The 24,727-nt window shown below is 39.2% G+C and overlaps 1 protein-coding gene across 1 annotated transcript in view; it reads right to left on the bottom strand.

Annotated features, from left to right (window-relative positions):
* LOC149153139 (putative ABC transporter C family member 15) overlaps nt 1-24,727 on the bottom strand; it is a 131,446-nt gene that overhangs the window by 64,280 nt on the left and 42,439 nt on the right. The window contains exons 9-10 of the mRNA XM_089441283.1: nt 8,578-8,883; nt 8,291-8,354 (exon numbers count right to left, since the gene is read on the bottom strand). Of these exons, the coding sequence (XP_089297409.1) occupies nt 8,291-8,354; nt 8,578-8,883 (370 nt within the window). The remainder of the gene's footprint in view (nt 1-8,290; nt 8,355-8,577; nt 8,884-24,727) is intronic.

The raw sequence follows: 24,727 nt of genomic DNA, 5'->3' as shown, positions 1-24,727 counted from the left end.
TTGGATAGTTGCTTGTAGCTTCGGATTGTCATGCTTCACTTGGGATTTTTTCTGCTTGGCTTTGAGGCAAGCCCAGGTGCATTTCATCCATATTTTGTATTCTGGAACCAATTTATAATAAAATGGCTCAATTGCTTCCACATTTCTGATTGTTATGGGTGTATTCTAATTGTTTTGAAATTTCTGTGGTGAAAAATTGTTATTTGCTTGCATATCATTGTTTTTCCTATTTTGGAACATTACAGTGGTATCAGAGCTCAGATCTTGGCTCAGCCGTGGGGGATTTTCCTATGAGTGAGGAGGACAGACAAAATATTACCTATAGGAGGCAAAGGTACCGAAGCAGGGAGAGGGAGCTAGAGATCACTCTAGAAACTGAGGATTGTGGGAAAGCAGTGATAGTAGATGACATGGGGGAGCCCAAGAGAAGAGAAGAGGTGGCCTTTGACAATCTCTTTAAGGCACTCAATGATTTGGCGAAGGGGTAGAAGGAGATGTTAGATGAGATCAAAATGCAGAACCGGGAACGAAGCACTCACCGAGATTTTCTATTTGGAGAGACTTCAGGAGCTTCTCAACAGTTTGATCACCCTTCACCTACTGCGCAGCCACCATCCTCTAGTGGACCAACTAGAGCAACGCTACCTTCTTTCCTACCCTTGGCACAAGGTGAACCAGGGGGAGTTGATGATCAATCGCCTATGGGGGAGCATTTCAGGGAGTGGCAGTCCATGGGAACAGACTTCAAAGAAGCATTATCTTTTAGAGGTTTTTGCCAACTCAAGCAGAATGAGAAGGGAAGGAGCTATAGAGGCCATGGCACGAAGAACTACGAGTTGCAGTGTACCATTGGGAAGATGTACTTCCCCGCTTACAATGGCACAACCAAGTGCACAACTCGTGCTTGGGTGGAGAAGCTGGACACATATTTCAAGCTCAACAGGATGATGCAGGTAGAGGCCACTAAAATGGCCACATTGCATTTGGAGGGGGAGGCACACGACTGGTGGTTTCATGGCTTTCACACGAAGAGTAGTGTGAGCGTTTTGATCGGAGGAATCTAGATGCTCACTTTAGTGAGTTGATCCAGCTCAAGAAGACAGGACATCCAGAGCATTATATTTTGGAGTTCCTGAGGGTCTCGGTCATGGTACCAGATTTGTCGAATGCGTGGCGAGTATACACATTTGTAGAGGGGATGACAGAGCCACTGTGTGGACTGGTGAAGTCATGCAGGCCCTCTACTCTACTAGAGGTTGTGATTTGTACGAGAGACTTGCAGGGGGGCATCCCCAAGATCTGGGCACCCTTTCCACCATGCACTCCCTACCCTTGGAAGGGGAGTGACACTAGAGTACCTCTAGTGCAGAGAACAGCCCAAGGGTGAGGGCAGCTGGACGATGAGACCAGGAGAGACCTCAGGAGGAGGAAGTTGTGTTTTACATGTTGGGAGCCATGGCATCGGGTCATCAGTGCACAGCGGAAAAGGCCCATTATATTGAGGTCTTCTCGGACAACGATTAGGAGGATGAGGTGGAGTTGGAGTTTGGTGAGGGAGACAGCGAGAGTCCAACAGAGAGGGCACCACCACCACCACCACCACATGGGGAAGCACCTTTTTCACCATCCAGGGGAGTCCTAGCCTCCTTTTGCGAGGTTCCCAATTTTTTGACCACGAGGATCAGAGGCACAGCGCAAGGGCAATGTGTCTCAGTCTTAGTAGACAGTGAAGCCACCCACAATTTTATTGATGCTCAGATGGTCCAGAAGAGAGGCATCACCACTACAGAGTTTGAGGGGTTTTTAGTTTTGGTACCAGGAGACAGAACTATGCAATGCACTCGATATGTCCCCACTTTGACAGTGACCATGGGGAGCTATTCGATGACAGACCATTTCTTCGTGGTGGATGTACCAAACACCAATGTGGTGATGGGTGTCCAATGGTTGTATTCCCTTGGTCGAGTTACCACCGACTGGAGGAAACTAGAGATGGAGTTTAGCGGGACGGATGGTAAACTAGTAGTTCTTCGATGCATGCATTCATATCCTCCACAGGTAGCTTCAGCCCACAGGATGGAGGCCGATTTGAGGCATGGGGACATAGCATGGGCAGTAGAGCTGAGCATTTCAGAGGCTAGGGAACAGACCAAGCCACCACATCCAGACATATAGGCCATACTGGATAGATATCTGGTAGTTTTTGGAGATATACCACTAGGACAGCCCCCTGGCATGGGGCTTAAGCACATTATAGAGTTGGAGCCTGGTGTGCACACAGTGATTACTACACCCTACAGGCATCCCAAAGCCTTTAAGGATGAGATTGAGAGGGTCATCAGGGAGCTATTGGCATTGGGCCACATCAGATCGAGTTCCAATCCATTTGCTTCTTCAGTCGTGCTTGTGAAGAAGGATGGAACTCTATGCATGTGCATTGACTACAGGGCCCTCAACAAGAAGACATTGAAGAACCAGTATCCCATTCCGCGTATTGATGAGTTGATGGATGAGCTAAGAGGAGCCAAGTACTTCTCTAAGATAGATTTGTAGTCCTGTATCGTCAGATTCGGGTGACGTATCAGGATATCTCGAAGACAGCTTTCAAATGTCATTATGGACATTTCGAGTTCTTGGTCATGCCCTTTGGGTTGACCAATGCACCTGCTACCTTTCAGTCATGCATGAACCATGTGTTTAGAGGTCAACTGAGGAGATTTGTGTTGGTATTCTTTGATGATATCTTGATCTACAGCAGGACGTGGGAGGAGCACTTGCAACACCTAGAGGCGGTGTTACGTATCTTGGAGGAGTAGCAGTTCTATGCCAAGATGTCCAAGTGTGAGTTTGGGCTGACAAAGATGCTCTACTTGGGACACATCATCAGCGCAGATGGGGTCAAGGTGCATGAGGAGAAGATCAGGGCCATTCAGGATTGGCCAGTACCTAGAGATGTGACAGCACTGAGAGGGTTCTTGGGCATCTGCACTTATTACCGGAAGTTCGTTAAGGGCTTCTCACAGTTGGCAGCACCCCTCACTGATCTGACAAAGAAGGGGGCTTTTGCATGGACAGATGGAGCTCAGACAACATTTGATTGCCTCAAGGAGGTGATGAGTTGTTGCCCGGTATTAGCACTTCCAGACTTCACGCAACCCTTCACATTAGAGTGCAATGCATCGGGTGAGGGGATCAGGGCAGTCTTATCCCAAGGTGGGCACCCCATTACTTTTGAGAGCCGGAAGCTCCTACCTCATGAGAGGTCGTATTCCATATATGACAAGGAGATGTTGGCCATAATGCATGCATTGGCCAAGTTTCGACAGTACTTGGTGGGTAACCGGTTTCGGGTGAAGACAGATCACAACAGTCTTCGCCACTTCATGGGGCAACAGGGCTTCAACGACAGACAATAGTGATGGGTCAACAAGGTGCAGGCCTATGATTTTGATATTGAGTATGTGTCAGGGAAGCACAATGTGGTAGCCGATGCACTATCTAGGAGACCAGTTGGACTTTCACTCATGAGCATTTGCTATGACTGGAAGGCACAACTATTAGTGGAGTACTCTAAGGATCGCCGGGTATGCGAGATCTTGGAGGGCAGTTATACAGATGAGCGCTACTGAGTGATGCAAGAGGTTATATATTACAAGGGGCGCATATTTTTGGTTCTTGGGTCACAGTTGAGAGAGCGTATCCTTCGTGCAGCTCATGATTCCCCTTTGTCTGGGCACCAGGGATTCAAGAAGACCTACATGGGAGTGAGAGAGCGCTTCACCTGGAAGGGCCTCGAGGGGGACATATTGAGATATGCGCAGGAGTGTGAGGCTTGTCAGAGGAACAAGGGGGAGTTGACCCATCCAATAGGATTGTTGCAGCCTCTCCCCATTCCTAAAGGGAAATGGTAAAGTATCTCTATGGATTTCATCATGGGGCTTCCCTCGGTGCAGGGAAAGGATTGCATTTATGTGGTGGTCGACCGACTAACCAATTACGCACATTTCTTTGCCATTCTGACACGGTATTCGGCTTCTCAGGTAGCAGATCTATTCTTTAGGGAGGTCTTCCGCCTACACAGACTCCCCAAGACTATAATTAGTGACTGAGATAGTTGATTTATGGAAGGGATTCTGGTAGGAGTTTTCAGGCTAGTGAGAACAAAGCTCACCTTGAGCACCAACTACCATCCACAGGCCGATGGCCAAACAGAGAGGATAAACAAATGGCTAAAGGGTTATCTTAAGAGCTATGTGACAGGGCAACAAAGGGCATGGATTCGATGGTTGCAGTTGGGAGAGTACTGCTACAACACCACACATCATATGTCAATTGGTATGACTCCTTTCCATGCTCTATATGGTTATGATGCTTTATCTTTTGCTGACATCGTTTTTGGAGACAGCCGGGCCCCAAAGGCCAAAGATTGGATCCTAGAGAGCCAAGACATCATCAAGGCTCTTAAGGATAATTTGAAAACACCTCAGAATCAATAAAATATATATGCTGACAAACACCGGGTTGAGAGGCATTTTAAGGAGGGGGACATGGTGTACCTTCGATTGCAACCATACTGACGGTCCACTTTGAAATAGAAGGGGGCTAAGAAGCTGCAACCATGATTTTATGGGCCCTACAGGGTGTTCAAGAGGGTTGGAGAGGTGGCTTATGAGTTGGAGCTACCACCAGGGAGCAAGATCCATAATATTTTTCAAGTTTCATGCCTCAAAAGGGTGTTGGGGCAACAGGTTACAGCAGCTGTGGAGTTGCCACCGCTTGATGATGAGGGGCATCTGATTTTGGAACTGGAAGCCATCCCGGAGACTAGGGAAAGCAAGCTTAGACAATCAGAGAATATTTGGTGCATTGGAAGAGCTTGCCGAATGAGGATGCTACTTGGGAGGGTGAGCACATACTTGAGCAGCCAACATTGAAGTTGCTTGGGGACAAGCAACATTTGGGAGGGGAAGACTCTAATGTCCCTTCCTAAATTATTTTGGAACATAATTAATTTCTACATTTGGGACCAATTTTGGAGGAGACGGGGCCCATTCAATTTTTATTAGAAGACTTAGGAGTTAGAAGTAAGTTATTTTGGGTTTTTGTTAGTAGCATGTGGGGGTCACCCACACAAGGAAATACACACTCCCTAAGCCTATGGTTCGAAATGCATGAGAGAAAATTGTAGGCTTGGTGAGGGACCCATGAAGGAGGGAAAAAAGAAGGCAAAGGCTCCACGAAATCTATAAAAGGGAGGCAACACTCTTCATTTGGACATCTTTTGGCATATCAAATTTCTTCTTAGTTGCTCAAGCTGTGTAGCCGAGTCACTTGTTGTTTAGCATGAGTTTTTCGAGTAGAGAACTCACCCTTTCTTTGGGGGACTTCGAGTGCTACCCTAGAGAGGTTCATCCATAATCTTCTGGAGGTGATTTTCAGTGTGGTTTCCAGCGTTTGTATTCAGAGTTTTCCCGGTGGCGTGTATTTTTGGAGGACTCAATCGGGAAATCGAGTTGTGGTCTTTTTCATTCTTCAGAGGAGCTATCGTCAAGAGAAATTCTGGGGAAGAAGCCTTGGTGATTTGATGTTCATTTGAGTGAGTTTTGGGATGGAGTTAGCCTTCTTTAGTGAGGATTTCGCAGTCCCTGGGCCAGTGCAAAAGGAAGAGACTAGGCACACGTGGGAGGTGGAGACTTAGCCATTGGAGTTGTTCCTTGTTGGGAGAGATAAGGGAATTATTAGAGGAGATGATTGCTACCTTTCTGGAGTGTTTGAGGAGGATTTTGCTGGTGTATTGACAGGCAGTGTGCTTCAACAGTTTTGGAGGGCGTAGGGCCTTTTGGGGGTCGATTTTGGAAGGTCAAAACCAGGCCAAACCATTTCTGGGTTTTTGTGGGTTTTGCTTGAGGAGCCTAGAAATAATTTTGCAGAATTTTCTAAGCACCAGAGGTGGGGTTTTCAGCCATATCTTTGCAGCAGACAGTGCAAAATTGCTAGGGACTGTGCAGTGCAACAGTTGGATAGTTTATTGTAGCTTCGGATTGTCATTGCTTCCCCTGGGCTTTGCTCCGCTTGCCTTTGAGGCAAGCCTAGGTGCATTCCTTCCATATTTTTATTCTAGCACTAATTTATAATAAAATGGCTCAACTGCTTCCATATTTTTTATTGTTATGGGTGTATTCTAATTGTTTTAAATTTTTGTGGTGAAAAATTGTTATTTCCTTGCATATCACTGTTTTTCCTATTTTGGAACATTACACTAAAGTTTATGTATTGTGTTAACTAAAATCAAGCGACCATATGGAAACGTGAATTGCACCTTGTATTTTTAACAAATCTAAGATGGTATATTGGTTCTTGAAAATTTTAAGTTTGTATCTTATCTAGAATTGGTACTTGGGAGAAGTATTCTATGGTACCTAGGTGATACTATGAAAGCTTGCCACTGGGGCCTAGTGCCTCAATGAGATGGAGTCATGTGTCCTTGATGATTAGGATGTCTTGTTTGGTATGATCTTTGTGATCGAGTTTTTAACACTTTGAGTAGTGGGCCATGTTTGGTTGGATACTCTATGATTGGATTGTGTTGGTTGTAGACTTTGGGAGGTGTGTTAGGCCTAGAAACAAAAAATGTTATATACATTTAGGGGAAGTTCATCGAAAGGTTTGATTGAATCATGTACTTGAAGGCCGTCCTATTAGACTGATGATTGCAGTGATTAGGTACCCAGGTATTATCGTAGATGGTTGTTCCTTTATATGGACTTCGACAATTTGCTAATGTCTACATGAATGGGGTATGAGATGCAAGTCCTAGGTTGGACCAAATAGACTTTGCTGATCAGAGGTGTCTTCAACTCTTGGACGAGTATTTGATGCATCGGATTGGTGATGAAGGCTTGACCTAACAGAGACAAGTACTCGTTAAAGGGGAGTGTTGGGATGAGTAACTCCTACTTGTCTTATGTGTGATACTTGATCACACTAAAAGTTGTAGCTGTTATTATTATTGATCATTGTAGAGTTTATCTCTATGTGAATAGTTTTATTCTAAGTTTTTATTAAGTTGTTAGACCGGGTTGAATAAGAGAGATTCTCTCCAACTAATTGGCTTTTATTTTGGTGTCTAGTTGAAATATTCTCTCAACAGTTTGTTAGAGTGCTCAGATAGTGTCTATCTTAAGGCAAGATTGATGTATTTATGTGTACTATTACATTGGTTACAGAGATCACTCAACATAGTTTTTGGTGTGTATGAAAAAAATGCTCTCCTATTTCTCTACAAAAGTAATTTATGCAGAAACATGCAAGTTTCTATAAAGATTTGTAACTTAGTAGATGTCCAGGCAGTCTGGAGATATTTTCAGGGCACAATTCACTCGTCAGGCCTCTTCCAGGAGGAGAAGAAAAGATGTATTTTTTAATTTCTAAAAAATACTAAAAGCAGAGGTGATTAATCAAGCTGTATTTTAGTCACCATTTTCAGTACAAAATATTTGCCCCATTGGCACAGAAAATATTTTCAGAAGAAACATTTTTCAGTTTACACCATCAATAGTTTTTATCCACGAAAATAAAAGGTGACAAAAAGAAGTGAAGACTGATGATGAAGCCAGTTTAGACTACCTTTTCTGAGTAGCTGCAAATGTCTTAAAATAAAATGTTACTGGAAAGTATTGCCGGGTGAAGTTACTAGCTAGAGGAGCCAACCAGAGTCTACCTTCGAAAAACAAGTGGAAGCAATTACACTGTACCTTTGAAAAAAAAAAGTGGTTGATGACAATGCAATTTACTAGTGAAGTCAGGTGGAGTCTACCTTCAAAATGAGGGTTATGATAGTCAATGGAGTACCAATAAGGTAAGACACAATAGATCTTGATATTGTAAATATATTGATTATATAAAATTCATACATTGGGAATCTTTCAATTGACGTGGTAAAATATCAGAAATGTTATTTTCTGTGAAGAGGGTCTTAAGATAATATCACTCAATAATATAACTACCTTGGGAGTATTATAAATATGTGACGTGAGACATCATGTGAGTCTGTGATAGATTGCATTGCTCCAGCATTCATTTATATCAAATATGTTATTGGTCGAATATTCATTTATTTAAATGAAATATCATGTTATCTAGGTGCAATGATATGCATTGTCTGTTATCAGGCCACTTGATACATTGAAAGTATCTGTTGAGAGTAATTGCTAGAGTGTATAGTATAGGTTGGTTATATATCCTGATTTTAATAAAAACATTGTTAAGCATGTAAAATAATGCAAGATACCTGTTGAATTTAGTTTTCCTTCCTTTGCCCGTATTATGTCCCCCAGCTGACATTTATCTAAAGCCTGAGAAAGAATTGGCAAACAAACAACAAGCCAGTTAAACAATTTTCAGTAACTGCCGTCTTTTTTTACAAAACATACCCAATGCTTCATCGTATCTTTTTACCTAGCACTGCTGGGAAGACACTCACATAAGCTTACAAAACGTTAGTTATCATAAATACTTATAAATGACTGCAAAGATTCATGTCATATGAGTTCTGGGGCTTGGGCTTATAGTGCTTACCTGCCAGATATCGACATCTGAGTATTCTTCAAGTGGATCTAGATTAACTCGCATTGTTCCTTCAAACATTGCTGGCTCTTGAGGGATGATGCTCAATTTGGATCTAAGGTCATGTAGACCTATTGTGCAGATATCCATGCCATCGATAATAATCTTTCCTTCTGTTGGTTCTATAAGCCTAAAGAGAACTTGAATGAGAGTAGATTTGCCACTTCCTGTGCGCCCAACAACTCCAACCTTTTGACCTCCAGGGAATGTTAATGTGAGATCTCTCAAGACAAATGGTAAGTGTTCGGCATAGCGGACCTGGGAGCCCCAGAACAGTGTTAAGTTTCAAGTTTCAACTTCAATTACATAGGGCTAGATACAAGAACATGTATGGCTTCTTACCTAGTCTTATATGCATGCAGTGGTTTCTTGAAATTGTTTAAATAGACCTTGTGTAGAATCAAGAAATCTATTTTTCCTTGGTCCTTGTGAAACTTTCCAGGATCTGTACTGATAGATAGTTTTTAACATCTATATCTATATATTATTATTTTTATCTATTCATTCTTTTTGCATTTATGCATTGTACTCTCAACCAAAAATAGGATGCCAAGAATGTTATGGCTAGTTTGCTAGTCATGGGAAAAAACAGCTTATGTTGCTTTGTAAAGTCTGATGGTCAATTTGTTACAGAATCACACAAACTTCAGAAGACCATTGAAACCTTTTCATAAAAAATGGAAAAAGAAAATGACAATTGTCAAGGAAAGAGGTGACTGATGATAAAAGTTGCAGAACACAACAGAACTGTCATAAATTGCAGTTACCAGGCTGGAAACATTGTTACAACTTACCGCTGGCTTGCATGAGTCCCAAAATCTGCAGGGTCAACGTGAACTACAATTTTCTGACTGAAATTCAGAGCTGTGGCAGATTCATAAACTAGATCATACACTGTTGATACAACTATTTATGCTCCCCATATTTTTATATTCATAATTCCAGCCATAAGATGTATAAGTAAGCATAGAATACACAGCACAGTCTAATAATGCGAGATGGAGGAAAAGTCAAAGGCTATTAGATAAGAAGAATAAGATATTCTGTACAGCTCTGTTTGAAAGAGCTTTCCAATTCAAGAGCAAAGCTGATGATAAAGGAACGTTTGATGAGGATTAAGATTCAATTCCATTAGATGTTTTTGCATAATAGTTCTCTAGATCTAATCATGGACAAATCTTTAGATCTTTCTATAAGCTAGAGCAAGGACTCCAAGACAATTTAACTCATAGAATTACAAATATGAATAAAGGACATCCCATCTTTACACAATCCTTTGCCATGTACATTACTTTGCTGTTGGCTAACACTACCTATTCCATAGTGACGTAGGATACAAAACTTCGTAGCACAAATATACACTTAGCAATCTTGATTTATTCATCGGAGCATATGCATATTTTATACAGAAAAGTTAACTTAGTTCTTATAGATTAGGATCTCAAAACTGTTCTGAGAATATAATAGAATGGACTAAATGTATTCTACTTGTAAGTTTGGTACTTCCGAACGCCTCATTTGCATTGGTTTATTTACATATACTATGATGTAATTATTCTAACATCCCCCCTCAATTAGTTCAGGGTCTTAGAAGTACAAGAGAGAGACTCCTGGAATGCCTCAAGATTCTCACATGCAAGTGACTTGGTGAAGATATCTGCACGCTGATCTCGAGTGGAGAAAATTGGAGCTGAATGTTGCATTGTTGAACATGTTTGCATTTGAATTGGTACTGAACCTTGATGTATTTTGTGTGCTCATGAAATAGTGGATTGCAAACAAGTTATAAAAACACCTTAATTGTCGCACTACAGGATTGTCTGATGTATTTGTGGTACACCCAATCTTGCAAGTAGCGATGCAGCTGCATTGCCGACAGCTCCTCATATTGTGCAATATTCTGCTTCAGAGGAAGATTGAGAAACAAATTTCCACGTCTTGTTCCCCCATGAGATAGGACTAGATCCTAAAAAGAAAACAAATCTAGAGGTGGATTTCCTGTCATCAAAGGAACCTCTATGATCTGATTTCATGTATCCTGTCAAGAAGAAATAATCATTTTCCTTGTACTCTATGCTGTATTACATAGGACCCTCAATATCTCTCAATATGCACTTTGCTGCTTTCTAGTGACTCAGCTTTGGTTACTGTGTGAATCATAAAAAATAGCAAACAACATGGCTGATTTCTGGCCCAGTGTATGTTAGGTAAATAAGACTCAATCAATTGATGATAGAAAGTGACATTTACCTACGATGATGGATCAAACCGAACAACTGAAGTCTTGTCTCCATGGATGTTGGAATAGGCTTACAATACATCATCAATAATTTCTCGAGCATATTCTTGGCATACTTCATTGGAGATGTTGTAACATTTTCTTGGCAAAATGACCCACTACAAAAAATTTTGAGCTTTGCCAGAAATATGCCAGCTTCCTTCAGTGTTCTCATCTCCTTGAGGTGTATTCACTGTAAAGATATTGGATATATGGGATAACATGATTAGTGGCACTGGTATACAGCCTGATGACATAGTTACAGGTTTGATTAGGAAGACAATTGAGGTAAATAACACAAATGCTGGACCCAACCTATTTATGCATTGTCCTAATCTTTGAAGCCCCCAAAGTCGAAAGAATTTATTAAATCTTTATTTTCGAGTGAGCTTACAAGCAAGATTTGATATACTCGAAACCCAATTTCATTTCTATTGCTTCAAGAACAGGGTTTCAGGTGTAGCCTTGATGACAGAGGCTGCAAGTACATTTGTTTTGTGTATCATCGTATGTCAATCAGAATATGAAGCATTCCTAGTTTAAAGGTATTTGCAGAAGCAGAGATAATTGCGGAATAGTATAATCTCTCTAGTCCCTTAATATTCTCTGTTGATCTTGCAGTAGCCTGTATGTGGCTCTTGTAATTATTGGCTTCTACTTCAGAGTTATCATGAAATCAGAGATATTACGATAAGCTACAGAGAATATACATTTGTTACCTTGTCATAAGTGTTATAGCATCATTCAGCACTCCTGTAGTTCTGATGCTCTGGTATGGCCTTGGGCAACCCTTTCCCATATAGACTTGATCATTTATTAAAAAACAATATTTTGAATTCCATACGTGACTCTGCCTTTTAAAAAGCGCATACACATGCGGGTACCATAATACAGAACCTGTGTATATTATTTAGAATATGAAAAATAAAATAATATCTATTTTTTGGGCTGGATTTACAGGTTTCACCAAAAGCCCACCTACAGGAGCCCGTGGCCTAACTAAATCAACTGATTTCTGGTGGTATTTATACACCTCATGGGAAGGCCTAATAACATCAAGGAGATAGGATATTGACATTATAGTCTTTTCGGTCCCCAGATCAAGTCTGATTTTCCTTGTGCCTCCTGCACTCCCAGTCATAAGAAACCCTTGTTTCCTTGCATAGATGCTCATCCTTCATTATATGGCATCCTTTTGCACATGCTTGAGAGGTGATCTTTGAGGCTTGGGCTGGACGGATCTGGAGGAAGGTTTCGTTGGTGCCGTGGTCGGATCAGGTTGTATCTTTCCACTACTCTTTGCTGATATCAATAAAGAAGCTCTATCTAGTTTTCGATATGTTATGATCTCATGTTTTTATGATTCATGTGTAATATGTCATGATTTATATGTTTATGCTCGATGATCTAACATGTTTATTATGCACACACTTTGAACTACTTTCTATGTATATGCTTCCCTGAACTGTGTTGCAAGTCTGCTCACTTGGGAGGAAGTAGAGGGTTTGGACACTACGGGATCGACATCGAACGTAGGACCTACGGGTACTCCTTTCAAACCCAACTTTGGTAGTTTGTATAGTTTTGTTGCTTGAACGTATGCTTCTTGTTGATTTTCTGCCTTTGATCTGTTGAGGTTGTCAACCCTTACCTTAGTGAAGTTTTTTTTGCCAACAAAACTTTGCTATAGCATTATTCAACACTCCTGTCGTTCTGATGCTCTGGTATGGTCTTGGGCAACTCTTTTCCATACAGAGTTGATCTAGGGACCGAAAAAACTATAATGTCGATATCTTATCTCCTTGATGTAATTAGGCCTTCCCATGAGGTGTATAACCACTAGAAATCAGTTGATTCAATTAGGCCATGGGCTCCTGTAGGTGGGATTTCGGTGAAACCCATAAAACCCGCCCAAAAAATAGGATATTATTTTAATTTTTCATATTTTAAATAATATATGTGGGTTTTGTATTATGGTACCCGCGTGTGTACGTGCTTTTTAAAGGGAAAAGTCGCGCATGGAATTCAAAATATTGTTGTTTAATAAATGATCAAGTCTGTATAGGAAAGGGCTGCCCAAGGCCATATCAGAGCATCAGAACTACAAGAGTGCTGAATGATGCTATAACAATAAAGAATCGTCAAAAGCTGGTTTCCATATTGATCCTAGCATAGCAATTTGAATGGGGTTATTGCTTGCATTTACCCTTTAGTTTTCAGGTGTTCATTGTTAACTAATACTTTCTATGGTGCTTCATAAAGATATTGGTTCCAAGTTACTCATTATTGTATCTTTGGTAATCACATGTCTCCTCTTGACACCATTGCAAAGGTATTATTTTGTTGTTGTTCGTGGCAGGCTTATGTAAGTATTGTTATGGCAATGAACGCCAACATCAAATCACAGATCAGTTGTATCGTTATCCACGAAGAAATGTGTAAGACAAGCACAAATTTCTAAAGTATGCAATTGTTTTAGAGGCTCTATCGAAATTTGAATTTAAGAGGAGGAAGTTGGGTGCTATGTTTGATATGTTGGTTTTCTCCATACCACTATATGATGGCAGCGCAATTGTAAACTTGTACAAAAGGCTTGGAAAACACATTATGGTCTATCAACAGAGTTCACCAATTGCTTGCTTAGCCTCTACACAAGTTTTAACGGTGGGTGACAAGATTTAAAAATGGATGGCCCAGATTCAATTGTAGACCCCCTCGGTCATCCGAAGTTTAATAAAGGGGGGAGAGTTCATGATTTATGGTTTTGTCAAAACAACCTTTCACACGTGGCAACAGTGGGTTAATAGCAGGACCCCCTCAGTGGTTTCCAAAACCATAGGGACCCCCCCTCCCCCCGCTACTTCGCTTATGGTATTCATCATACTAGTTTGCCGCCAAAATAAGATTTCTGGGAAGAAGCAGTGTTGTCATTTTGTCATGGAAAGATTGCCATCTGTTGGAAAACAATGTGGTAATTGATGCCTTGGCCAAGGATGGATATAATAGTCGGCTTGCATCCAGATTCACAAAGGACTTGTGCCTAGCCTTGTGCATTGAGATATTCTGTGCAATCTTCGATTTGATAGGTTTTATTCTCATGAGTTTGATTGTCTTCGGGCTAGCGCTAATAAAATCATTTGTTGTTTCTCCTCCGATGAAAAATTACTACCTAGTGCTAGACATGAAAAGCAGGTAGCAGTGTGAAACTCAGAGTTTCAAACTCGAAAGTACTTGGGGAGAGCATGCCTTTCTGATTATATATCTGCGATATAGTAGTAATTCAATGCGCCTATCAACATTATCTTTTGACATAACAGTCAATAAACAATTCTTATGTACCTTTATTGGTCATTTAGGTAGTTGTCAATGTCAATGAAAATATTTGATGTTGAGACTAGATTTGTGCAAAGTTTCTAGCACAGTAGAAACAGAGGAGGGGGAAATCGGGGTTTTCATCATCAAATACCTATGGAAAGCTTCCTTGTCACCTCTGTGGTTATGCCATCGGTTTTTGTGGTAGCTAGATCTTGTCACACCACATTCACATCTACTACGAGGCACAATTTCTCAGGGGTGGAGTATTCAAAAATAAATGGTACGCTTGTTACAAAAGCATTGATGCTCTTCAATTTTCACCTCACATCGAATCAATGGGAAAAGTCAATGCCATTCTCTAACTGGAAGGAGGTTGAAAGATCTGCATACTGCCCACATGTAGTTCTTTGGAAAGGGTTATTTGTAATCAACATTGTTGACATATTAGAGCAGTTGCATCAGTTGCAATAGCATATAGATTTTACAAGAGATCAAGTTGATTCTTATGCGGAGATACCAAAATTGGCGCAAACAAAATGTCTTGGTCTTACCAATATAGGTTGTCATTTGATTCATTACTTATTGGTTAGATAAACATTTGTGGTTTTCCAAGTAAGGATCAAGGAGAAAATGCTTGGTGGGTCTTATTTTTGTCATTTTGGGCATGTTAATGTTGCAAGATTAGTAGTGCTACTGATTAGACCAGTCCAGAGATAGTTTCCCTAATCATTTTCAGAGACTCGACTTTTCATGCATCAAAGCAGTGTGAGCCTTATGGTCACTAGTCACCATACTTGCAGTCATCAATTACAGTCCAGAAAATTGCATGAGATGGAAACATCAAAGCAAACAAAGAATATGATGAGGAATTTCTTAAGTCCATCTATCTACAACATAGACATCAAATTTTATAGGCCAGTCCAAAGGAGCATGGACTCAAGATGGCAGACTTGAAAGTGTAAGGGGAAGGAATTGTTTTAGATATATTCATATAGGCATTACCTTTACATTCTCCAGGGTGTTGTAAAAGAAGTTATACATAGATTGTAAAGGCTTTAACAATTGGCAAAAGGTATATTTCTCAAAAATAAAGGTAAAGAACAACTCGTTAAGATAGGTATTAATATGAGATGCTAGTGCATGATAATGAAATCCTAGATATGTGTATACAAGTATGCTAACTTGATTATTGATTAATGAAATATAGGGTTTGTAACAAAACCCTAGTAGAATATGTTATGAATTCTAGGAAATAATATTGAAGCCCTAGATGTATAGTGCTACGATTGGATTGATATCTTGATTGAGTTGCTTTAAGTCTTAATGATGGAGTCTAGGGTTTATGACAAAACCCTAGCAAGCAGTTGAAGTCTAGTATGTACAAAGATGTGACCCTTGCTAGTTATGAACCTAACTAGGTTTAGGTATTTGATGTCTAAAGTTTGAATGTTTTGATGCTTCCATTATAATGACATGATTTTGATATAGTTAACTTCATGCTGTTGTATATTTTTATTTGGTTGTACTTGCTATTAAAGTTTTGCAGGTACATAATCTTCAAGATATTGAAGATGTTCATAACGATGAGCATGATGAAGGAAGCTCTAAGAATGTGATAATCAAAGTTGACCTTGATGCCATGAGAAAGGAATAAAGCCTTGAAAGAATGAAGTTTCCCCGATATTATAAAAGAAGGAAGCTATTGATCTCCTTAAGATGAGAGGGAGCATGGTTAGAAGAAAAGGTATATCTACCCAGTTAAGAGGGAGGGCGCATATTATGACAGTCATAATAACTACCTTGAAGAAAGAATGAAACCAAGAATGAATAAAAGAACTACACATGGATGTTCGTGAAAGAGACTTGAGAAGTACTAAGGCTGTATTTGGTGCTATTGAAGAAATGAAAGAAGAAATCTTTCGACAAGTTGTATTTGGATAACTTGATGATGATAAAAGTAGCATAAGGATGATTGAGGACCCCGAAGGTTTGTGTTTACTTGTATATATATTTGAAGGTTTATTATTAATTGGGGTTGTGAATATACATGATCTCTCTGTAAAAAGATTGAATGTTTGAAGCATGCTTGGAGTGGTGGATATATATCTAATTTAGTTGATAAGGAGATATGAAGCATCTTGTGGCAACAAGATGCTTGGGAGGACATCTGGCTGACCTACGTGTTGATGTGTAGATCTGAAGTAGGGAGGGTGGCGTTGGTCATGGAGAGTTGACCTTGGATATGCACCTAGATCCCTAGGTTGGTGTTAGAGCTTAAAATCCTAATGGTGCCTAAAGTGGATAAAGCTTGAGAACAACTTAATCCCACCCGATTAGAGTACCCTGGTTAGGTATCTACTCTGTAGCACTGCATGTGCTATGGACTCTTCATAGAGTATATCACTTTGAGATCTCCCATGTACCTTTGTATATGTAATTATGAATACCTCCCTAGTTAAGAGGGAGTGTTGAAAAAATGTAACCAGTGCCATTCTTCATTATTGTATTTGAGTTACGATGTAATATATTTGTCAAAAGAAAGAAAGAGGAATTTTATTATAAAAAGAAATTGACTTATTAAAGCATGGGTTTCATGCTTGGGTTAATGTTTTTAAGTCAAAGCCTCCATTGTAGGCTTCTAGGGTTTATGTCAAGGGTCCTTGTCCTTTTCAATATGTAAAAGACCCTTCTTGGGCTTTATCCATCAAAGAAGAAATTTATTTTTATGTTAAATTAGGTCTTCTAGTCCTCCACCGAGTCCGTCTCAAAAGGGGCAAGTCGGCCTCATCAAGGGAATTTGACATCACAAATTCACTATATAAAGGCAACAACTCAATCTCTTTTGGATAACATCAACAAGAAGTTCGATATGCAGTCGCTGGAGGCAAAAAAATGGTGTGAAATTCAAGGAAGAGGAAGGAAACCCCAGCGAAGGAGAAGGAAGTATTTGTCAAGCAAAATAAGTCGAATTTTCTCTCTCCTTGTCTCATATGTGCAAAGTTGTTGGGTTGATGGAGGGGATGAAATTGCAGTTATGTAGTTGGGCCAAAATTCTGGAGTAGTTGGGCCGAAATTCTAGAGTAGTTGGGCTGAAATTCTGGATTGTTGCTAGGTTGTAGTTGCTGGACTAGAAGAGAATATTGATGTTTGTTGAATCATATTGGAAGGATGACTTGGTGGAAGAGGAAGTAATTTGGTCAGGTCTAAGGTCTTGGTCTATCTCAATTTGATTAGAGGAAGAGTTTGACTGGGTTTTCCCCTAGATAGGGGTTTTAGCCCTGGCTGAGTGCCTGCATGTAGTGTCGTTGATCTTCATGTTTCGATTTGATGATTGCTTGATGGAAAGAAGATAAAAGAAGAACATAAATAAGATAATAAGAATACAAGAATAACACAAGTAATTATCAGCATAAGAAAATCTTTCTGCCTTTCTAATTTTCTAACAATACCAATATAGGTTGTTGTTTTGTTTCATTACTTATTGGTTAGATAAGCATTTGTGGTTTTCCAAGTAAGGATCATGGAGAAAATGCCCAGTGGGACTTATTTTTGTCATTTTAGGCATGTTAGTGTTGCAATATTAGTAGCGTTACCGATTATACTAGTCTAGAGATAGTTTAACTAATCATTTTCAAAGACTTGACTTTTCATGCATCAAACCAGTGTGAGCCTTATATTCCCTAATCACCATACCCGCAGTAATCAATTATAGTCTAGAAAATTGCATGAGATGCAAACATCAAAGCAAAGGAAGAATATGATGAGGAATTTCTTAAGTCCATATATCGACAACATACACATCAAATTTTATAGGCATGTCCAAGGGAACGTGGATTCAAGATGGTGGACCTGGAAGCACATGCGAAGGACTTGTTTTAGATATATTCATATAGGCATTAAATTTACATTCTCCAATGTGTTGTAAAAGTTGTATGTAGATGGCAAAGGCTTTAACAACTGGTTAAGATGGGTTGCATAGTTTTCTTGTTTTTAAGGGCAGTTGATAGATTCTCCAGGAAGGACTTCAACAATCTCAATTTAAAAGGAGGAGGTTCAATATTAATAAGTCAAATTCCAAATTTGACGACAGAAGATTTTCATCATTTCCACATTCCTTGTAACAAATCAAAGATCTTATTCTATTTTGTGTTTATAGTTGGATTTTTATCCCTGTAAATTTGTAAGAACTTGTAGCCTTGTAATTTCGTATAAATAAGTCAGTTGTAGATGTAATAGGGGCTCGCTCGCTTTTGGGCCCAAAAACTCTTGTATTCTGTAAAAGATTTGATATTTCAGAGTTCTAATCAAAGGCTTCTAGTTTTAATTTATGACATACCTTGTTCATTGTGTAAGTGATTTCTTGTGTTTCATATCTTTTCTTTCATACAATTTGAGGTTGTGTGGATCCTAGGGAGAGGCTAGGCTAAGTATCAACCTCCCTCAGTTCCCCAAGCAAAGTTATATTCTTTAATTGAGCAAGCTAAATAAACAATCTATTTATGTTAGTTCCTCTGCATCTGAAGATTGTTGCCTTCTGTATAATTGCAGTTTGTGCTATTGTTGAGCTGTTGAAAGTCTTTCTTCACACTTTCTAATCTTATTAGTTGACTTAGATATTCAAAATGAGTATAATTGTTAGTTGATATCTTCTTTCCTCATCTTTAAAGTTGTCATTAATCTATCATGGTTGGGATGCTGACACCTTGATTGGGCTATTTGAAGGAGAGAGATTTATTTGTTTAAGCAAGGATTTGAAACCCTAAGCAACCACCTCTCAAAAAGCCCCTAAATCTGGCCATTGTGCTTAAAAGGATACTATTCATTGCCATGAATAGTCAATTAGCCTTGTAACATTTGAGGGAACCCCCTCTGGTTCAAGGCCAACTTGAGCCTAAAGTAGGTTGAATTGATTTTTTTGGCATAGTTTCCCAACCAAAAACTGTCTTCAAAAAATATACAACATGAGACACATAGATGTGATGTTTCTTTTGCTATACCTCCAAATCAATATAATGATATAATGCTTTATTAGCTTGAGATCTATCATGTACAATGATCTTTTAGGATCATTCTTTATGTAATCAATCATCCTCGCTGAGCTACTAGTGATGACCAAATCGCTGACATATACAATGAGAATCACGACCTCCACCCTTGCTCCATGAGGTAAAGGGTTGGATCATATGCAATCTATTGGAATCCATCTTGCACGAGATGCTCATCATTGTTGGTGTACTAGGCTCAAGGAGCCCACTTGAGACCATACATGAACTTGATAAGACTATATACATTTCGTTCTTGATTAGGTGAGACTCGAGAGGAAACTCTTTGGTTGTGTCATGTATGACTTCCTCTTGTATATTTGCATTCAGAAAGGAACTTTTCATGTCCATTTGATGAACTTTCTAGCCATAGCAAAGACCATCCCGATTGTCTTTATCTTGACTGTAGGAACAAAAGTCTCCTCATAGTCAATACCTTGCTTCTGTGCATAGCCCTATGCTAAAATTATTTTGTTGTACTTGTCAAAGCTGCCATTAGATTCATACTTGGCCTTTTAGATCCACTTGCAGCAGAGAGGTTTGTTCCCTCTTGGAAAATCAAGAAGCTGCCATGTATTGTTCTTCATTAACAACTGATATTCAAGATCCATGGCTACTTTCCAAGGTCTTGACTCTTGAACATCATGAACTAATGAGGGCTCTAAAGATTCTACAATTTTTCTCATAAGGGCCAAATTCACCTCTTCATGAGCCATGTTACAAATTTGCAGTCCAATAGTGGAAATGTCTACAAGTCCATCTACATTTGCATCTCAAACAATACTAGTATACCACTAGGGCATATATTGACTAGAATTTGTTGATAGTTTAGCTTGAGGACTCAGCGACTCATCATTTTCCTCCTCATCATTGCTGCCATCATCATTGTCCTCCTCATCATCAAAAATGTTGACAACTAAGAAGTGGGGCACATCCATAAGGCCCGCGTGTTCATATCCAACACGTTGGACAACTAATGTGCTAGGACACATGTAAGATATGAGTTTGACCCGTGCCTTGAATCAAGACATAGGTCGAACATGAGTTTGACATGTGTCCTGAAACAAGACATGTGTCAAACTCGTGTTTGGCACAACCTGAACAGGACATGTGTCAAACTCATCTCCAACATGTGCTGTAGTGTGTCCCAAGGCTTTGGACATGCCAGGTCCCAAAATAGAGTAAGAGAAAACATTTTTCTTCTTATTCTTCAATTTCAGCCATAGGAAAATGCTCTAACATTTTGCAAATGAAGGAGAAAAACCAAATTTGAAGAGATGTTGAGATATTTGAAGGTATTCTAACTTCATGTATCTGTTATTTCTCCAACAACAACATTGTTTTTCATTCATTTATAGAAATTGTGGGTGAATCATCAAGGAATGTTGGTAAAGGTCAAAGGAAAGGGAAGATTATTAGTGTTGGTGTTGCCCCCCCTTCTCTAAGTCCATCTATTATTGTTACCTCTCTCTCTATTGCTAGTGGAGTAGCAAGTGTTGCAAGTAACACTGTTATAGCAAAACAACAAGCTTAAGAAAGAAAATATGTTCTATGTCTAATATCAACCCTAATTTGTATTTTCCATTGGCATTCCCACCCATGGTATCAATATCTATCTAGTACATTTTGACTTTGATGACATCAAATGACTCAATGAGAAAACTATGGTTTATGGTTCTAACTTCTAAACCTCTATTTTATGGGTATTGATTCTTGAACTTTCTAATTTCTTGTGTTCGATGTAGTATCTAGTCATATAAATAGTTTGTAAATGTTCCAAATTTTTTGGATCTTTCTATATAGATATATATATATAACATGCCCCTCATTTCATTTTTTGGGGGTTGAGGTGTCCCATGTTGGACACATCTATGTGTCCCACATGTCCAGTGTTCTAGTGTCACGAGACTTGGGTTGACGGATCAATGCCTATAATAGCTAACTATGTGGAGGGTGGATTGCACTCGACCTTCTCATTAAAGACATTTACTTATGTATATTTTCTTCGTTTTAGGATCCATGAGTTGGTCTACTTTCAACTCTAGGATCAATGCCTATAATAGCTAACTGTGTGGAGGGTGGATTGCACTCACCTTTCTCATCAAAGACATCTCTACTTATGTATATTTTCTTGGTTTTAGGGTCCATGAGTTGGTCTACTTTTGACTCTTCATTGTACCCTAAAAAATACACATTGTAAGGACTTCTTGTTTATCATTTTCCTCTTCTTCTTTGGAACCTACATATGAGATTTGCAACCAAATACACGAAGATGAGGTATAGAAGGCTTATACCCATTACATGCTTCATGTGGTGTGATACCATTGAGTGCTTTGGTGGGCGAACAATTTAGAAAGTAAACCACTATGTGAACTACTTCACCAAATATGATTGATCCAAGTTTGAGTCCTCAATCATGTTGCATACCATTTCCATATTGGTATGATTCTACCTCTCAATAATACTATTTTGTTGCTGCATGTTAGGAATAGTAACATGCACTTGCATAAATGCAAAGAACTCAATATTGGTGCATCCCATGTGGATTTGAGTGGAGGACATGAATGTGACAACTAGATTATCGCTCCACATGGGCTTTGAATTCTTTGAAGATTTGAAAAGATGTGATGTCCCTTTCCAATCCATAGAAGCATGAAAGGGTTGGAGTCATAGCCTAACTGGATCCTGTGAGCTGTTGATAGAAAAGAAAGGGGTCACCAGAATAAAATAAATAATAATTAAATAAAAGTGGTAAAAGTCACTTTAGGAAAAGTAAAGTGACCCATGGTTTTTGTTTACCACCCATGGTTTTCAGAGGAAAATATTATTAAAAGGAGGAGACTCAAGGGAAGGCATGCAAAGAGTTATCAGTGAATTTGTTAAGGAGCTCAAGTAGCTTGCTTAGAGAGGTGGAAAACCTCGTTTGATTCCTAGTTTTAGTGTTCAGTACCCTAGCTGGTGGCATTGGTTTCAGTGGTTGCAAAGCCACCCTAGCCAATTATTGTGTTCTTGCAGGTTGAATCTAAAAAAGTCGATTTGACAACCTAAGGAGTGGGATGAAACTCATTATGTCAAGCAGATCAAAGGAGTGGAGGTTCTACATTTTATTGAAGATCAACTGTGCATTCCAGAGGGCCGAATTCTTGCTCATAATAGAAGTCCAAATTATTATTTAGAGGTTGAATCTAGTTGAGTTTGCAAGAGGTAGAATAATTCTTCTAGAGGTTGAGTAATTATGAGTTCACAAGAGGTCGAGCTAATAAACCCTAGAGGATGAATTTTTGTCCCTCATCAAGTTGAATTCGTGAGGGTTTTGGAACACCCAAGAGGGTTGAATTGCTCAAAATCAGAAAGGCCAAGTTGGGTTGTGGGAGAGGTTGAGCTGTTGTGCATGTTTTGTGGTTTTAGAGGCCAAAAATCAAGCTAATCCGTGATGCGAATTGCCAATCATCAAAGGAATGAATTAATGGAGATTGAGTGAGTGAATCTCGTTGGTACTAAGCATGTCGAATTGCCATTATTCAAGGAGTGAGCTACTATGCATTCTAGAGGGCAAAGTATTCCTGTAGCATGACATTGTAGCTGAAGTCAAGCCATATTAAAAGAGAGGTTGAATTATCAAGTGTTCGAGGCCGAGTTGGTTCATGATTGTCTGGGCCAAATTCACAGTTAAAAGAGGGTCAAATTACCTACTTGGAAGGGCCAAATTTCTCTTAGTTGAAGGCCGAATTAGTAAGGAAATCTAGTGCAAACAATTCTAGAAGCTCAACCACCAGGTTTTGGTCTCAAGAATTCATTGTAATTTCCTCCACAAATTCATTAATAAGAAGCTAGGGTTTTCATAGTATTCTCTCTCTTTCTGAGTTTTTACATGGAATCGTTGGCAAATTTCTATTGTGCAATATACCAGTGAATTCTGAAAAATTTATGGTTATTTCATGATTTTTTTGTTGTTGAATTCATCTATATAAATTACAAAGGGATATTACAAAATATTGATTTGTTGTCTTTAAGTGGTATAGTTGGATCTGTAGTGAGTAATCACCAACAAAAAAACTAAAAATAGTAAAATCCACTAACTTTAGCTCTCATGCGTTTGCAAAGATTGGTGTGCACTAGATGGACTAGATGCCTCATATTTGCTTGTGCTAAATAGAGCGCTATGTTGTTTTCCAGTTAAACAACTATTGAAAAAATCATTTGTCTTCTTCACTGAGGGAAGGCCTCTCACCATATTATGCCTGCATAGTGCAAGCAACCAATACTAAGGTGTGCATATGCCTATCCTAGAGATTTATAGAGTCTATATCTTTGAAAACTAGAGCATGATTGTCATCGGGACAATGTCAAGCTGAAACATTTTTCCTATATATGAAACTCTAGCAACCATTTTTGAGCATCTAGACTTGTCTTGAATGAGACATTTTTTCCATTTTGATCAAATTCAACCTTAATGTTGTGATCTAGCAATAGGCTTATAGAGACTATATTTTTTGTTAGCCTTGGAACATATAAAACTTAATGATTTGACATGCATGATTACCATGTGGTAAGGAAATATTGTGTTGGAAATTTAGTAGCCATGGTCAATACTTTCATTAATAAAAGAAAAGGAAAATTTAAAATTACATTTAAGACCCCACTAGTATCAAGTCGGCCTGGCCCTTGGAAGCACCCATTCGCCCTCCCCCTTTGGAAGCTATATATCTTAGACCTCTCCTCCTCATTTGGGTAATCAAATCATCTCTAGAAATATCTATGTTCTAGCGAAGAAAGGAGCTTTAGGACGAAAAAACATAAGCTTATACCTATCTCTTGAAGAAAAAAGGAGGTTGAGTTCTATAAGTATTCTTTTGTAGTATGCGAGCTTCTCTATGGCACTATTTTATGTCGTATGTGAGCTTCTTGGTGGCACTATTCTCCGTGGTATGCAAGCTTCTTTGTTGCACTATCTTCTGTGGTATGCGAGCTTCTCTATGGCACTATCTTTTGTGGTATGTAAGCTTCTCTATGACACTATTTTTTTTGTACACAAGCTTCTCTATGGCACTATTCTCTATGGTATGCGAGCTTCCATGTGGCACTATTCTTTGTGGTATGCTAGCTTCTCTGTGGCTCCTTGTCTTTGTAGTAAAGCAAAGTTTTGTGGCTCCTTATCTCTGTGATTGAGGAAGAGGACAAAGTTTTTGTCCATATGATCTTATCAAAGAGATGTTATTTTCACTGATGTACAATTGATGAATTGAATTCTCTCTCATAAGGAAATATTGTTGGGATTTCCCCTTGTGGGTTTTGCCTTGGCTGTGGCCTAAATTTTGGTGTCTCTTGTCTTATTGTTTAAAACTTTAATGTGATCTATATTGTTCTATTGTAGAAGTGAAAGGTTGAAATTTTTTCATGTATAACTGCTTGATGATTGGAATGGTCTAAAGAAGTAATAATGTATCATTGGAAGTAGTTATCAATT

Source organism: Pinus tabuliformis, chromosome 9, assembly GCF_031772625.1.
Source record: "Pinus tabuliformis cultivar Carrire ecotype Pingquan chromosome 9, CPIR1, whole genome shotgun sequence".
NCBI classification, from domain to species: Eukaryota; Viridiplantae; Streptophyta; class Pinopsida; order Pinales; family Pinaceae; genus Pinus; species Pinus tabuliformis.
Note: the sequence above shows the minus strand (reverse complement) of the source record. Positions and strands in the feature narration are given on the sequence as shown.